The sequence below is a fragment of the Diplodia seriata genome, assembly GCF_021436955.1.
Source record: "Diplodia seriata strain FDS-637 chromosome Unknown scaffold_4, whole genome shotgun sequence".
Taxonomy (NCBI): domain Eukaryota; kingdom Fungi; phylum Ascomycota; class Dothideomycetes; order Botryosphaeriales; family Botryosphaeriaceae; genus Diplodia; species Diplodia seriata.
In genome coordinates, this window is record NW_027117311.1 from 3,661,582 (window position 1) to 3,677,552 (window position 15,971).

The 15,971-nt window shown below is 57.9% G+C and overlaps 5 protein-coding genes across 5 annotated transcripts; 2 read left to right on the forward strand and 3 right to left on the reverse strand.

Annotated features, from left to right (window-relative positions):
• Window positions 1-1,929: 1,929 nt before the first annotated feature.
• On the forward strand, window positions 1,930-3,619 carry SLS55_004976 (uncharacterized protein; the record flags this gene model as incomplete). Its single annotated transcript, XM_066776427.1, has 2 exons — window positions 1,930-2,064; window positions 2,123-3,619. The coding sequence occupies 2 exons, from the start codon at window positions 1,930-1,932 to the stop codon at window positions 3,617-3,619; spliced, it is 1,632 nt and encodes a 543-aa protein (XP_066634308.1).
• A 4,928-nt stretch (window positions 3,620-8,547) lies between these two features.
• On the reverse strand, window positions 8,548-8,947 carry SLS55_004977 (uncharacterized protein; the record flags this gene model as incomplete). The annotated part of the gene is given in 2 exon segments (XM_066776428.1): window positions 8,548-8,922; window positions 8,942-8,947. 2 exon segments carry the CDS (start codon window positions 8,945-8,947, stop codon window positions 8,548-8,550), a joined length of 381 nt encoding a protein of 126 aa, XP_066634309.1.
• A 77-nt stretch (window positions 8,948-9,024) lies between these two features.
• Window positions 9,025-9,665, reverse strand: SLS55_004978 (uncharacterized protein; the record flags this gene model as incomplete). Its single annotated transcript, XM_066776429.1, has 2 exons — window positions 9,025-9,566; window positions 9,662-9,665. The coding sequence occupies 2 exons, from the start codon at window positions 9,663-9,665 to the stop codon at window positions 9,025-9,027; spliced, it is 546 nt and encodes a 181-aa protein (XP_066634310.1).
• A 1,672-nt stretch (window positions 9,666-11,337) lies between these two features.
• On the reverse strand, window positions 11,338-11,962 carry SLS55_004979 (uncharacterized protein; the record flags this gene model as incomplete). Its single annotated transcript, XM_066776430.1, has 2 exons — window positions 11,338-11,732; window positions 11,959-11,962. The coding sequence occupies 2 exons, from the start codon at window positions 11,960-11,962 to the stop codon at window positions 11,338-11,340; spliced, it is 399 nt and encodes a 132-aa protein (XP_066634311.1).
• Window positions 11,963-13,991: 2,029 nt separating this feature from the next.
• SLS55_004980 (uncharacterized protein) lies at window positions 13,992-14,756 on the forward strand (the record flags this gene model as incomplete). The annotated part of the gene is made up of 2 exons (XM_066776431.1): window positions 13,992-14,000; window positions 14,253-14,756. 2 exons carry the CDS (start codon window positions 13,992-13,994, stop codon window positions 14,754-14,756), a joined length of 513 nt encoding a protein of 170 aa, XP_066634312.1.
• Window positions 14,757-15,971: the final 1,215 nt, after the last annotated feature.

The window sequence follows — 15,971 nt, forward strand, 5'->3', positions numbered from 1 at the left end:
GACCCGGACCGGCAAAAGATAACGACAATCCGCGCGGCTCGGCTAATCGTCTGATTTTGGTGGTCCGCGGGGGTTGCACCGCCGTCACGATACGAGGCGGGGTCGCAGGGTAGTCCGATAGCGGCGCGGTCGGGTACAGTCAGCGTGGATAGGAATCACGGTACTTTGTAGACAACGACTTCCCCCTTCTGGTGGCCCCTAGCTTCTTTGTTGCAAGCGCAGGGTCCGCTGCGAGCCACCCGCCCTACCAAAGAAATTCCTTGCGCTTTATAGGCTCCGACTGCCTCTTCTTTTCCAACCCTGGTTTGAAGTCTCTGTCCGGCCTTTCCGGAATCCCATTCGCTGAAAGAATCCGGCCACGTGCGGCTTATCGACGCATCCTTGGTTCGTAGAACCGTCTGGACGTGTGTCCAGGGTCCTCGGAGGTGCGCCATTAATATTGTCAGCAACGGCTACTCGGCTACACCGTTCAACACGATTGCATACGACGACGGTCCTATAGTACCTTGGAACGAGCCATTAAGCGACACTTTATGTGGATAAGACCTGCATAAAAGAGCATCGTACATTAGATTTAACAATCACGTCCCAATAGCTACTAGCCCTACTACAACATGCAGCCTCTGCGAGCAAGATCCTGACCCCAGCCTTGCCACCATTTCGAAAAAAGCCGTCGACTAATAATACTCCGGCTCCTCACGATCGCCCAAAACAAACACCACAACAGAATGCGGCCTCACCACGCCCCGCCCCGCCCCTGCCGTCGCCAAACGCGCTCGCGAAATCAATCGACCGCTTAAAGCTTAAGCTCCCGTCCTCCAAGATATCGATGTACTGCGCTTTGAAGTCGGCCGGCGTGTCGATTAGCCCGACGTCGCCCCTCCCCCCGTCTGCACGAAGTCGTCAGTGGCCAGCAGGTGCTTCTGGTCCGCACAGTGCGGCCCGACGCGCCGCGTCGTCCGGATCGGTGGCGAGCAATTTCCCAAAAGAGAAAACGCCTGAACCGATCACTATCTACGGGGCACCCGCAGAATACTTGCAGTTATCCTTTATCGCCAATGCGGGATATATTCTTAGAAAGTAAAAGGAAAGTAGGGATTAACTATGTTGTGCGTTTCCGATGAGGGTTAAGTTTAAGCTTAGTTTAAAGTTAGGATATAACGATATACCCGGCGTCGAATGCGACCCGAATCGGCGGTCTGAACTTTCAACGTGCTAATAACATAAGGTTTGTTTTCAGTAGGCTAAGAATGCTTAAGAGAGAACGAGGAAGTAATAAGCTCTAGCTCCGTTCTAGTAAGAGTCCGACTTTCGCAGATCGCTCTTTGCAAGCTCTTGAAGGCCAGATTCTGAAGCGGTAGGGTCTCACAGCATTACCTCACCTATCGAGACGCGCGCTACAACACCAGACTAATAGAAGGGTAACAGCTTAAAGCACTCCGAGCCATGATCCGAACGTTCTTTCCGCACGTATACACTACTAGTCGCCAAGTCTGCCACATGGCGCTGGGCCGTGGAGTCTGGACACATGCGAATGTTTACATTGGTACCCTAGAGGCGGGGTTCTCAAGCCAAGCTGAACATACTACTGCACCACCACCACAACTACCAACCTTATCAGATACATCGCGTACAACCATTCGTTGGCTAAATGCCATAATGTATAGTGTACCGACGGCGGCTGGTGTATCTGGTAGTAAATCGCATGATTCTTGCATGAGATGTCGCAGAACCTGTGTATTTAAGTTGCTACTCAGGCCTTTCTTTGAGTGGCACGCATATTTTAACTTACCGAGCCCGTTTCTGCTGCCAGCTGGGACTTTGGGATACTGTGTCGTAATGGCGAACACCTCGAGTGAACCGGAACCCAAAGGTTCCCTACCCGGAAGTGCCCATACAGTAACCGTGCAGGAGACTGCTCCCGGAGACATGGCCTCCACTCGAGACACGGCAACAGGTGTGCGGTTGGGTAAAAGATTCCGCTTCTTCATGGCCTTCTCGGCCCTGGCCGTTGTGGCTTTTGCCAGCGCCTTCGATGCCACCATCCTCGGAAACGCGTTGCCTGTACATCATCCTCTCACCGACACAAAAACCACAGCTGACACGGCCGGACTCCCCGCAGATAATAGCCGAAGACGTCGGCGCCACCAGCCTGGAGTCCTTCTGGATGACCATCTCCTTCATGCTCGCAGCCGTCGCCTTCCAACCCATGCACACCGCCCTCTCCGACATCTTTGGCCGAAAGCCCATCCTCTACCTCTGCTGCCTCCTCTTCACCGTAGGCCTGATAATATTCGGCCTAGCCCGCACTCCGACCATCATCATCGTCGGCCGGACGATCCAAGGCATCGGCGGCGGCGGGCTCGAAGCACTCTCCGAAGTCGTCCTCACGGACCTTACCACCCTCAAAGAACGCCCGCTCTACCTCGGCATCCTCTCCTTCTTCTGGGCGACCGCGGGCGTCGTGGGGCCGCCCATCGGCGGCGCCCTCGCGCAGTATGTCAGCTGGCGCTGGCTCGCCTGGATCAACCTGCCCCTCATGGGCATCGCCATGGCCCTAATCCCGCCCTTCCTCACACTCCACCAAGACCGCAGTTCCATCCGCAGCAAGCTCCGGCGCGTCGACTGGCCCGGCATCGCGCTCTTCCTCTCCTCCGCCACCCTCATCCTCATCCCCCTCACCTCAGGCGGCCAAACACGCCCGTGGTCCAGCCCCTCCACCATCGCGCCCCTCGCCCTCGGTTCCCTCTGCCTCGCCGCCTTCGTCCTCGCCGAGCGCCGCGCCCGCGAACCCATGCTACCCGCCCGCGTCCTCGCCACGCCCCTGCTGGCCGCCACCATGCTCTCCTCCTTCCTCCACGGCTTCGCCATGTGGACCGTCCTATACTACGCCCCTCTCTTCTTCGAAGCCGTGTACCTCCACACCCCCCTCACCGCCGCCATCGACGGCTTCAGCTTCGCCTTCACCGCCACCCCCGCCGCCATCGCCACCGCCTTCGCCATCGAGGCGACCCGCCGCTACCGCTGGAGCATCGCCGTCGGCTGGTCCCTCGCGACCGCCGGCGCCGCGCTCATGGCGACCCTGCTGGGCGTGGAGACGCATGTGGCGGCGGGCCGCGCGCTGCTGGCGCCGGCTGGCCTCGGCTTGGGCATGCTGTACCCGGCGCTCGCGATGCCGGTGCAGCCGGCGGTGGGGGTGGAGTTGGCGGGGGTGGCGGCGGGGACGCTGGTGTTTTTCCGGTCGTTGGGGATGGCGGTCGGGTTGGCGGGGGGCGGCGCGGTGTTTGCGAATACGTTTGGAGTGCTGTTGAAGGGGAGCGGGCTGGATGTTGCGGGGTTGGGGTTGCCCCGGGCGAGAGAGGCGGTGGGGTACATTCCGCGGATGCGGGAGGGCGGTGGTGGGTTGACGGAGGGGGAGATGGTGGCGTTGCGGGGGGTGTATGCGGGCGCGTTTAGGTCGGTTTGTGTGGTTTTGGCGGCGGTGGCCGGGGTGGGCTTGTTGTGTACGCTGGCTATTAAGGATTTGTCGATTGAGAGTGAGGATGAGGGAAGGCAGGCTTTTCAGAGGGATGCGGGTGCGGGGACAGATGGGTCGGAGGTGAGCGAGGGTAGCTGCTGAATGAAAGCAAGATGGAGATCGTTGTAGTAATGTAGTCCTGAGCTTACCACCTCAGCCGACGCAATCCACTGACACGTCTGTCGGCACTTCCACTTGTGTCATATTCAAACCAGGGTACGAAACACAGCAATTGAGTTGTACAATTGAGATCAAACAGCTTACTAGCCGGTGTGCAAATAACGGCTACACTCAGGAATTCAAGCTCGGTGTATCCAAGTGATTCGAGAAAGAACAAAGCCGGCTGGGCGTAGCTTGAACGGTGACAGTAACGCTGCGATGCTGTGCATGCAGCTTGGATTGCGGGGTTTCACATGTTAGCCCCCATGACGTGACTTGTGCAACGCTGTGGCTATGAATAGCATGATCAACAAGGCTGAGTTGCGGGTAAGCGGGGGCGGCTCATCTAACAATGAGGACGGACCCTCAAATCTGAGGACCCAAGGCTGCGACACCCGATCGCGCGAAGGCCAACACTCGTTTTGATCCATGGGAAGGCTTTCGGTAGGTGTACTTCCCGCAGAGAACTAGACTCGGGTAGTGTACTGACAACACATCCAGCAATGGCCGAACACACCTTGTCTGCCTTCGATTTGGCTGCGGCCAGCCTCTCCGAGCTCTTCCCCACCCACGACGAGATCCGAACACTGTCGGATGCGGAGATTGAGAAAGTCGCAGTGCTTCTCGAAGGGCATAATGATCTCTCCAGTCAAGCTCCCCGGACATACATCGTTCTGTGGGCTATTGGGCGCTTGGATCTTCTCGGAACCTTGCTGAAATCCGGCTTTTCGGACTTTTGCTTCCCAGTGGAGTCCACTTCTCTCCCGCCAAGCCTCGAGCCATCCGTGAGAAGAGCCATTGTACAGACACAATACATCGTTCTGACGAAAGCCGTCGACCTGGAGAAGGGAGAGATGGGGAAGCACAGACACTTCGGCAAGGCAGACCCGCTTCCGTTCAAGACGCTGCGCAGACTTGGGGCTGGAGGATACAGCCAGGTTGATTTGATCAAGAGCAGCATCAGCTACAAAGAGTATGCCTTGAAGCGAATTCCCCGTCGGACCGCGTTTTGGAACAACTCAGAACAGGCAGTACGGCAGTTTTCCGCGGAAATGCAGCTCATAAAGGCTCTAAAACACCGGCACATCGTCCAGTTCGTCGGCAGCTTCACAGACCCCAAGTATCTGGGAATGATCATATCTCCGGTAGCGGAGATGAATCTGGCCGAGTACATGTCATCTGAGAGGGCGCTCTCCAGTTTGACGTCCCTTCGGAGCTTCTTTGGCTGCTTGGCAACGGCTCTTCAGTACCTGCATGACCAATCCATCCGACACCGCGACATCAAGCCTCAAAACATCCTCATCGAAGGAGGTAATGTCCTTTTTCCTGACTTTGGCCTTTCCAAAGACTACTCCGACAATGCGGGGAGTACAACATCGGGAGTGACAGCCATGACGCCTCGCTACTCGGCTCCAGAAGTGGCGGCAGGTGACCCGCGCAATACCTCTGCTGATATCTGGTCCCTCGGATGTGTTTTCCTTGAGATGGTCCTGGTTCTGAAGCAGAATACCATAGGGTGGATGCACGGATATTTCTCAAACAACGGAACGAAGGAGCCCTACCCGAGTCGAAACTCCGACGCTACATCCTCCCTAATTGGAATTCTCCGAGAACGCGGACTCACTCAGGACAACAAGATGCTTGCCTTATCTCAAAGCATGCTGAACTTTGATCGCGACTCCAGACCAACGGCCGCAGAGGTGGTGACCACCATCACAACGCCTTCCGGAGACGATCTTTCTGCGACCATGTTTTGCGGTATCTGCTGTCTTGCCGAAGAAGCTCTTTCGGATTCGGAAGACAGCTTGGCTGACGATCTTCGGGCGACTGAGGAGGAGCCAAGACCATCAACTACTGTTCCCATTAGCTCGACAACACCGACAGGTCCAGAGTCCTTGACAAAGGTGCCAGAACGAGGCAATCCGCTTCTACCACCACAAGATGTTTCTTTTTCGACGAGCTCAAACGCTTCCCAAGATAAATCCAACACAAAAGCTTTCACAATGGACCACAGTTCCTATAGTCAACATGACTCCATACTGTCTGGTTGGGACAACTCATTCGAGCACACGATAGATAATGACTTGGTACTCGCGCCTTTCACCCTGGACTCTTCACTACCAGCAGCATCGACCTCAGAGCGTGAATCGTTGAATCCAACCAACGTCTCCCCTTCGGTAGCACCAGAAGTTGTTGAGGAAGACCCTATTCCGGTAGATCCACTTGAATTGCAGCCCGGCCTCCAAACAGCTCGGCAGAGGGAACGGTCAGAAATTGATTTGCCAGCGCCGTTGAACAAGAACTTATCAGCGCCTGATGATGCAACTGGCAAAAGTAGTCTCGCAGATCATACGAATCCGTCACATCAAAGCCGGCGACCTACCATAGTCTTCTCAAAAGCTGCCACTGAGCCGGGTCTATTTCTTGTGGATATGGCAAGGAATAGACCGGAAATACAGCCCAGCAGCATGGAAGTAGAATACTCGGCAAGCCAGGACAGCCACGGCGACGGAAGGCCGGACTCACCACCAACAAAAGCAGCGACCAAGCCTCGATCTCGAGCACTTCTGCGAAAGACAATCAGCTCCATGCAATTGCCATCCCAAAAGGCCAACAGTCCGCCACAAGGAGCATGGTGGCGGCTTGTACGAAGCCGAGGCGGATCTGGAGGAAAGACTACCAACGAACATTTTGAACAGTCTCTCAAACCTTACAAGGAGCACACCAAGCTATCACCTTTTTCGATTCAAAGCTGGCAAGCCCAACACCCGCAACCATCCTCCCGCCCCATATTTGGAAGTCGCCTTCAGCAATGTGTTTTTACCGGTGTGAGCGTACAGTCTTCTACGGGAGCCTCAAAAGAAACCAGCGTTGCCTACTTGCCGATAGTCGTTGTCGAATGCGTCAAATTTCTGAAAATCGCGGGTAAGACATATCTTTTAAGGTAGCTGAGAAGCGAGGCTCATTCTCCCAATCGCAGGTCACGGACAGCTCGTGGATTTCCATATCCCAGAGGGGGACGACAATTTCGACATTCTCAAAAAGCGCTTCGAGACGGCCCCCCATTTCGGCCTTGCCCAAGAATGGCCGCCATTTACCGCGCAAGATGCCGCAATTCTGCTCCTCTACTTCTTGAGGCATCTCGCCGATCCGCTGATCCCGTTCGAATTCCACGAGTCATTCTGCATTCCATGTAAAGCAAACAGCGGCCTCTCGGAAGCCAAGAAGCTCGCCATGTACCGCAGGCTCATGGACTCGTTGCATCCCATACAGCGAGATCTTTTGTTGTACGTGCTTGACTTCTTCAGGGCCTTTTCTGCTACGGCTGCCGACATGGAGCTTCTCGCGCTTCGCTTCCTCAACGTGTTTTTCCGCGGACCCTCCAACGTCGCATCACTTTTCGACGGCAGCGACATCAGGACGTTGTTATCTACTATTGTTTTTCTGATTGAGCACCACAACGGGATCGTTTCGGACGAGAACGGAAACTGCATTGAGCGGATCTGGTTCGAGGAGCTTGGTCCCTTTAGGCAGAGGACCCATATGCCTCTAGTCCTCTTGCCAGTAGCGTCGAAAAAAAGTATTGTCTTGACCGTCTAAGCTCAGAGGCCCTGGAAGTGCAGATTCATATCATCATGCGTATCTTTATACTTTGGAGACAACTTCTATATACCAGAGCGTCAATTAGCTTTACCAATGGCAATCGGACAACGGTGTCTCGATAGGCTAGGTGTCTGGAGCCTGGACTCGGCATTGAAAACAAGGATTGGTTTCAGTTCCCAAATCAAGTCTCATTATACCTAATCGTAAACATTTATCTTCTTTCCCGCTAACATTACTGCCTCATAAAATGATTAAGCATCCACAAGCAACACAACAGTGCTTACGAGCATCATCCAAACCACTCCACAGCCCGACTGAGCCGCGCGAGCTCCCGCAGCCGTCGAAGGTGCCGCTCCAGCAGTAGCAGCCGCAGCAGAGCCAACACCTGCCGCAGCGGCGGCGGCAGCAGCCAGGGTCGCCGCCGCCGTCCCGCCGACATCAACCTCCGTCCGGCCCTCCGGCGGCTATACCAATGGTTAGCACGCTTCCGGCATTTATGCTGCTCGGTGGAAGCCATATTTCGCACGGGTGTAACCTGAGCGGCCGCGCTCGAGGCGAGCAGGCAGACGATGATAGAGATATGCATGACCGGGAGATCGACTACGGCACCGTTTGAAAGAGTAATGGCGGCCACGATGGCGGTACCGCAGATGTTTTGTGTTGCGGAGGCAGCGTGGCACGATTCATGGCGCCGTAATGAGTTTAGGCGGCTAGAAGCAAAAGCCTACAGCAACGGTGTGTAATCCGTGGAGGGGCCGCGTGCAAGGTACCAATTGAGGTGAGCGCACCTGTTAGCATGCAAGGCGGGGTGTTTATTGAATGTAACTCGGGCTTCCACTAGCTACAGCCACGGCGCCGACGGCGGGAGCGATGCCAGCGAATCGGGGCGCGCCGTTAGACGGACTTAAGCAGGGGAATGCATGGGGTCCGCATGCTGGGGGCTAAAAAAAAAAAACCCCCCGGCACAGCCTCACGGCGGGTGACAAAAGAACTTGCCCACCCGCATGTGCCTTACATATAGATTCCGAAACAGAATATTTAGGTAGGTGGTTCGATATAACATCTAGATGTAAATGCACGAGTATGAAATTATATTTAACTATCCATCACATATAGAAGTGTTCTATGAGGCAGATCCGGGTAGGCAATGTCTTTGTCACCCACCGTGGCCCCCAATTTCCCCGCGCCGTCAACAAGCAAAGCATATCCCACCCCGGCAAGACCCCGACCAGCCCCTCGTGCCTGAAAATCCCGCCCTTATCCTTCTTTCAAGTGTTCGTCATGTGCATGGCATGCTCCGGGTACCTCGTCCCGACGATCTCGAAGCTCTTCAGGATCTCGTCAATCTCCTTCATCTCGTCTTCAGTCAAGTCGACAATAGTCGAGTTCTCCTCGACGCGCTCAGCCGTAGTCGCGCCGGGGATGGGGATGATGACGGGCATGTCGGGGCGGTCCGAGAGCGCCAGCAGCCAGTTGATGGCGAGCTGGGCGGGGGTGCACTGCTTCCTTGCCGCGAACTTCTCCAGGGTGCGGACGAGCTCGATGTTCTTCTCGAAGTTGCCGGGCTGGAAGCGCGGGAACTGCCGCTTGTAGTCGTCCGCGGGCAGGTCGTCGAACGTCTTGTACTTGCCCGCCAGCATGCCCTGGCCCACCGGACCGTACCTGCATCGAAACCAAAAATCAGCACCACGCACACACACAAGACCTCCCCGGCGGCCGGGAAAGAGGGGGACGACGAGAAAAACTTACGCGAGGATGGGGATGTCCAGCTCCTTGCACGCCTGCACGATGCCGTTGGTGAGCGGCTCCGTCTGCCACAGGCTCAGCTCGATCTCGACGGACTCGATCCGCGCAATCTTGGCCGCCTCGCGGATCGACCGCGCGCTGACCTCGCTCAGCGCCACGCCCCCGATCTTGCCCTGCGCCACCAGCTCCTGGAACGCCCCCAGCGTCTCCTCCAGCGGCACGTCGCCGTCGCGGCGCGCGGGCTCGAAGACGTCGATCTTCTTGGCGCCGCCGAGCATCGAGACGCAGTTGTCCACGCTCTTGACCACCTGCTCCTTGCTCGCGTTGATCTTCAAGCCCGGCAGCACGCACCCCTTGATGTTGAGAGAGACTTTGGCGGCGTCGTCGGGGTACGCGGCGAAGTACTTCGAAAGCAGCGTGAGCGAGTTGTGCTCGGGCGTGCCGTAGAACTCGCCGCCGTTCCACGCGTTGCAGCCCTTTTCGAGCGCCTTGCGCATCGCCGCGAACGTCTGCTCCTCGGGCAGTTCGCGCATCGTCAGGCCTGCGGGGAGAGAAACCGAGTTAGTGGAAGCTCCCGTCCCCCGGACGAGTTGAATGAGTGAGAGAGGGTGATGGAGGCTCGATCTGCGTACGCACCCATCAGGCCGTAGCCGATTCTTCCGACTTCTTTGCCGTGGAGCTGAGGCATGGTTGAGGCTGTTGTTGTATGTACGTCTTTTTCGAATGCGTAAAGAGGTTTTGTTTTGTGAGTTGGACGTACATTATCCTCCGCGTTCTTATATACACGTATAAGCGCAGTGAAGGATTGCCCCGCTACGCGCTATGACGGGGCTGGCGCCTGATCCCGCGCAACGGATTTATCGCATCTGCCCGCTTAACACCGATGCATCGACAACAACAAAGGATCGCGGCCTGGAGTGTTGGTCCGAGAAGGTGGATTTAAGCGTAAACCCTTCCGGCGGACGTAAACCTTTCCGGCGGAATCGTGTTGGAGCCTGGGGCTGGAGGTGTGCGGATCCTTCCGGAAGAATGTCTCTCCTACTTTGCCCTGCATTATTGGTCAAGCGCGTCAGCTCCCCCTGGCAGGCGCATGCCTTGCCTGAAACGGCATTGCTTGCGAGTCTTCTGCTGCATAACGACTACTATAGCAAAGTGCAATCATAACCTGGAAGTCCTGAGCTCCGCGCGCTGAGTTAGCAGTATACATATCTATCGTCAGCATGTAGCACCAGCCCCCACTTTCCTGTTCAGGCCAGCCAGTTAACCGGATTTGGTAATAGATGCGACTGCCGGTGTTGCAGGCAGATAAGCCGAACGACACGTGATACGTGTCACGAAGAAGGAAAGTAGGACGGACTTCGATGTCTTTTGAATAGCAAGACACTTTGGAGCGCAGTGTGAAGCTTGCCACTTTTCCCTTTCCCGCCAAATGTTGAACACAGATCGCCGCTCTTCTCCAACCCTTCCATCCGCAACGCAGACCTACACATTTACAACCCCGCCCACCCATTGACCCTCAACTCATCCCCCCAACTCCTTCCTCTTCCTCCCCCTATACATCACCGCTCCCCCTCCCTGATCTCCCCCTCCATCTCCCCCTGCGCACCACCACCGCCACCACCACCACCACCATCCCTCTCATCCGCCTCCAACACCTCCCTAATCCGCTGACTAGGCAACCACCTCTCCGCGGGAACCCACCACCAACTCAGCAGCCCAAAAACCGTCACAATCGCCATAATAACCGGTGCATAATTCAACGTGTCCGCAGAAACAGGCCACTCATACGGGCTGAACAAGACCGCCACAACCCACCCATTCCACAACACCCCCACAACCTGACACGGCCGACTCCACCGCCCCAAGCTCCACCTTGGCTTCGGCCACGTCGTCGGCGTCAGCGTCAAGCGCCCGAGGCAAATCAGCCCGTACGCCGCCGCCGACGGCACGCCCGCCGCCGACACGAGCGACGTGAAGGCGACGGCGGACGGCAGGATGCTGCACGTCACGAGCGCGGCCACGCCCCACACCACGAGCACGGCGTTGTGCGGCTGCCCGGTGGTGGCGTCGACGCGGGCGACCCACGATGAGAAGGGCAGGACGCCGTCGCGGGCGACGGCGAAGACGAGCCGCGAGGCGGCGATGATGGCGATGGCCGTGTTGAACCAGAGCGCGGTGATGCAGACGATGTTCATGGCGATGTGGCCGCCGCGCCCGAGGACGGCGGCGTAGAGCGGGACGAAGGGCTGCGCGCCGCCGAAGGAGAAGAGGGTGTCGGCGTCGGGCTGTTGTTTTGTTTTGTTACCCCCGTGTCAGTACGTCGGCGGGGGGTTGGTTGGGAGGGAGGGCATGAAATTGCTTACGACGCAGAACAGGAACAGGATGACGACGACGAAGCCGCCGAGGCCGCTGACGACGGTGCTCCAGAAGATGCCGCGGGCGGCCGAGACGGAGGCGTTGCGCGTCTCCTCGGCGACGTGGCCGGACGCGTCGAAGCCGATGAGGATGCCGGCCGTGGCCAGGTACGAGAGGCACCAGTTCCAGCCCGCGGGCGCGCCCGTGCCGTTGTACGTCGTCATGAAGGCGTCGTGCGTCGACCGGAAGCCGTACGTGTTGGCGGTGCCGATGGGCAGCCAGATCAGGTTCATGACGAAGTCGAGGACGACGGTGAAGGACGACGCGTAGAAGACCCAGCGGAAGTAGCGCGCTGTTTTTTTTTTTTCGTTGTCAGTGGTTGCGGGGGGAGGGTGGTGCGGGCAACTTGCGTGGGAGGAGGTTGGCGATGGCGGCGACGGCGAGGAGGACTTCGGTGCAGATCCATTGGACTGCCCGGAACTTGACGCTGGATGCATCCGACGGGAAGTCTAGGTCGAAGACTACGATTTCCTGCGGCGGGATTAGTATGGTAAGTAGTTGAAGTTGGACACATCAACTCATACCGAGAGCATGTAGTTGACCGCGGCCTGGGTGTTGCCTGGGCAATGTCAGCGGAGGTGCATGTTTGGACTGCAAATGGCTTACTAGCGCAGAAGGTTGTCCATGCCGTCGTGCTCCACCAAGCTACAACGAACCCAAAGAGTCTACCGAAGCGAGGACCACCGGCTTCGGCAGCCCACAGGTAGATGGATCCGGCCAGGGGGAGCGAAGAGCATGTCTCGGCGATGACGGCTGCGGTGATGAAGGTAAAGACGCAGGTGACGATGAAACTCGTCCTGGATGGTGTTAGCAAAAGGTTCCTGAAACGGAGGGCAGTCTTGTTGCGCACCAGTAGGCAAGGTTCCCGCCGGCGGCGATTCCGGTACTGAATGTCACGCGCACTCCGCCAATAAAGTACAGCGCAGCTATAGCGGGTCAGTCCCGACGAATCTGGTAGTTACAATAAAGAAAAACTCACCAAAAGTAACTGCGAAATTGTGGAAGAGATTATAGGTACGATGTAACACCTGCACGGATCAGGAAGCAGCCCTCTGAGCCGTCAAGAGTGGTATCATCATACCGGCTTGTATCCAAGGTGGCGCTACAGACACGATCAGCAAGGCAGCAAAAAGCCACGGGAGAAACGCACCAGAATCTGGGCGTCCTGGGAATCGGTTTCCTCGACTCGCGGCTCTTCGCCCCGCTTCGGCGCCAAGGCCGCGTCGTGCTGGGCCATTGTGGGGGGAGGGGGTCGGGGTCCGGGCCTAACGTCAGCGCCGGCGAAGCTTGTCGACACGTCGATGCCTTGTCTCTGCGAGCGGATGCGGATGATAATGTTGCTGGGGAGCGGGCAGCACGCAATTGGCGAAGGCGCCAGCGTCATTGACGAATTTTGACGCGCCCCGGTCGCGCCTTCGGTCTCAGATCCTCCCTCGGCAAAGCTGCGATCTCGGAGTCCAATCAAAACACCAATGGCTTCTATAACGGTGCAAGATACACGATGACGGCCAGACCGCGCAATTGACGCAATCGCCTGCCAAGTGCTCCCATCGGCTCCCTCCTGTAGAAAAGTAGGTAGAAAGGCAGTCTATTCGTCTTATTCACGGTTTTGGAATCTCTTTGCACGCGAGAGCCATGGATGTGATATGGTCACCTACTCACGCAGCAATTCTGTTGCTTTTCGCCCTCCTCATCCTCAAGGTCAGTCGCAACCCACGGAGAAGACGGACACGAGACTGACAGATATCAGGGCATCAAGAGGAAATACCTCTCTCCGCTTCGAGCCGTGCCCAACGCAAGCCCGCTGGCCCCGTTCTCACGCCTCCTATGGGCCTTTCCGCAAGAGCACTCGGGCAACATCACCCTCGCGCTCCCCCGCCTCCACGAAAAGCTCGGTTCGCCCCCTCCCGCCGCCCCCGTCCCAGCCGCATGCTGAGCGCGAAACAACGCAGGTCCACTAGTCCGCATCGGGCCGACCGAGGTGTCCTTCTACTCTCTGAGCATCTACGACCAGGTGCACAAGGTGCGCAGCGAGTTCGCCAAGGACCCGCGCATCTACGGCGAATTCGTGCAAGACGGCCACCCCGCACTCTTCTCCATCACGTAGGGAACAAAAGCACCGATCAGGCCGAACAGGCACCCGCACAGTTGTCCGCACGCATGAGCTGATTTTGCCTTTTTTTTTTTTCTTTCTCTCTTCCACAGTGACGCCGAAGAGCACGCGAAACGTCGCAGGCTGATGGGCCAGCTCTTCAACCTGAGCAAGATGGACAACCTGCGAGGGCTCATGCTGCGGCACGTCGACGCTTTCGTGCGCGCCTTGAAACAGCGCCGCGGCCGGCCCGTTGATTTGGTCCCCGCGTGTCGGGCGCTGGAAGCGGATATCGTCTGTATGTACGCAGCACTGGTGGTTTGGGTTGAGAGTGGTGTTTTGACGTGCATCATGCAATTAGCGGCGTTTGGATTCGGCACCGCCGTCGGCGCCATATCCTCGTGGTCGAGGGGCGAGGAGCTCGCCATGGTAGCCAAGAACGACGAAAAGGCGACATGGATGCCAGTGGTACGTACCTCGTTAGGGCCACCGAAAAAGAAACAACGCCCTGATGTGGTTAGCAGATCACCACCTTCCCGCGTCTCTGCCTCGTCTGGGAAAGGCTGGAGAACCTTGTCTACGCCGCTACGGGCTGGCACACCGCATACCACCGCGCCATGCGAGATTTCGACACCGTACGCCGCCAAAGGAAGAAGCCAATCTCGCAGCCCGCGTACCCCCGATATTGCCGTACGTAGAACATGCTAACCTCGTCGCCAGTGGTCTTCCGCCGCCGGCCAGCAAGCTCCCTCCTCCTCAAAGCCACCACCACCACCCAGCAACAGTAGCAGCAGCCCCTCCTCCCCCTTCCCGAACTTCATCCACGCCATGACCGCATCCGGCCTGTCCCCGCGCGCCGCGCTCTCCGAAGCAAAAGAGATGCTCGGCCCCGGCACGGACACGTCGTCGGCGACCCTCGCCCATATCATGTGGGCGCTGGCGCACAACCCGGCGTACCAGGACGCCCTGTTCGGCGACCTCGCGCGAGCCGGCTTCCCGCAGACCATGAGTGGCGGGAACAGTCTCGACGCCGTGCCGAAACTGAAGGCGTGCGTCAAGGAAGGCGTAAGGTGGGCGGGCGCGGCGGCCGCCATGCTGCCGCGCGTGGTGCCCGACGGAGGCGTCGTGTTGGAGGGCGTGTGGGTGCCGGGTGGGGTGCGTGGTTTCCCCCGTGTTCTGTGTCGTCGTCGTCGTCGTCGCGGTGGCGGCACCGACATGGCGTAGTAGTAGTAGCGCTAGGCTGACTTTATGAGCGAGCGTCGTATGATGCGAGACAGACCGTCGTGAGCTCCTCCCCGATCTGGTACCTGCGCGACAAAGCGGCCTTCCCCAACCCGGACGAGTACGACCCGTACCGGTGGCTGGGCGAGGCGGACGGGGGCCGGCGGCTGCTGAGCAGCGAGGTTGCGCTCAGAGACCGGTACTACATCCCCTTCTCGAAGGGGTCGAACGTCTGCATCGGGGCACAGTAAGTAGTAGGAGAGGCCGAGCTTTTTCCCCCCCTTCCTTCTCTTCCCACAACATCCCCACTTCTCCTTCACAACCCACCCACACACCCCCCAATCTCCACATATTTGAGAGTGCGTGTGTGGGTAGAGAGAATAATGCTGACTAGCAGCCTCGCGCCCGTACGACCGGCGGCGCTGGCCATCAGTTTCTCGTATTACGAGCTCTACCTCGCCGTGTCGCACGTCGTCCGTAATTTCCGCATCCGGCTGCCGGCCGACGTCGACGAACAACTCCTCCCGCCGGAGCAACAGCAGCAGCAGCAGCGTCACTCTCGGGGCCTCCTGTCCACCATCTCGGCGAATTATTCGAGCACCACCGGCTCGTTTCAACCGGTGCCGCTCCCGCCGCGGCGCGAATGGGTCGCCGCCGTCCCGACGCAGAAACTGGCGATCGTGCTGGAGGAGAGATAGAAAAGGAGGAAGGTGACGGACGGGGCGGAGGAACGGTGATGATGATGATGATGATGACTGAGGAGGCAGTGATGACAACGCACGAAAGATCAAGGCGTGCCGTGGGCACCTGCATGCTGGGTGGGGCCGTGCGGTGAATTGCGTAGTAAATCATTCCTTCGACCTCGATGATGCGACCTTTGAGGGGGTGGGCACGGCGCGACGGGCTGCGGGTTGACGACGCGTCCCACATGGCTAACTGGAGCTCGTCATCGCACTTGAGGGAATAATCCACCGGGGAGGAGTCGAGCTGGCGGGCGGCCCTGAGGGAAGAAAAAAAAATGGATAACTGATGCGCTGGATCTGATGGCGGAAATCCGTGGGGTTGCTGCTGTCGTCGTCTGCCACTGCTGGGTCGTCAGCCCACCGTCTTCGATTCAATTTCCGATCTGAGAGGGGAGGTGCTCGTGTTCGCGTGCATCTTTCTCACCGAGATCCGGCAAGATGGTGGCCCCGACTTGATCACGTGATGGCGTAGTCT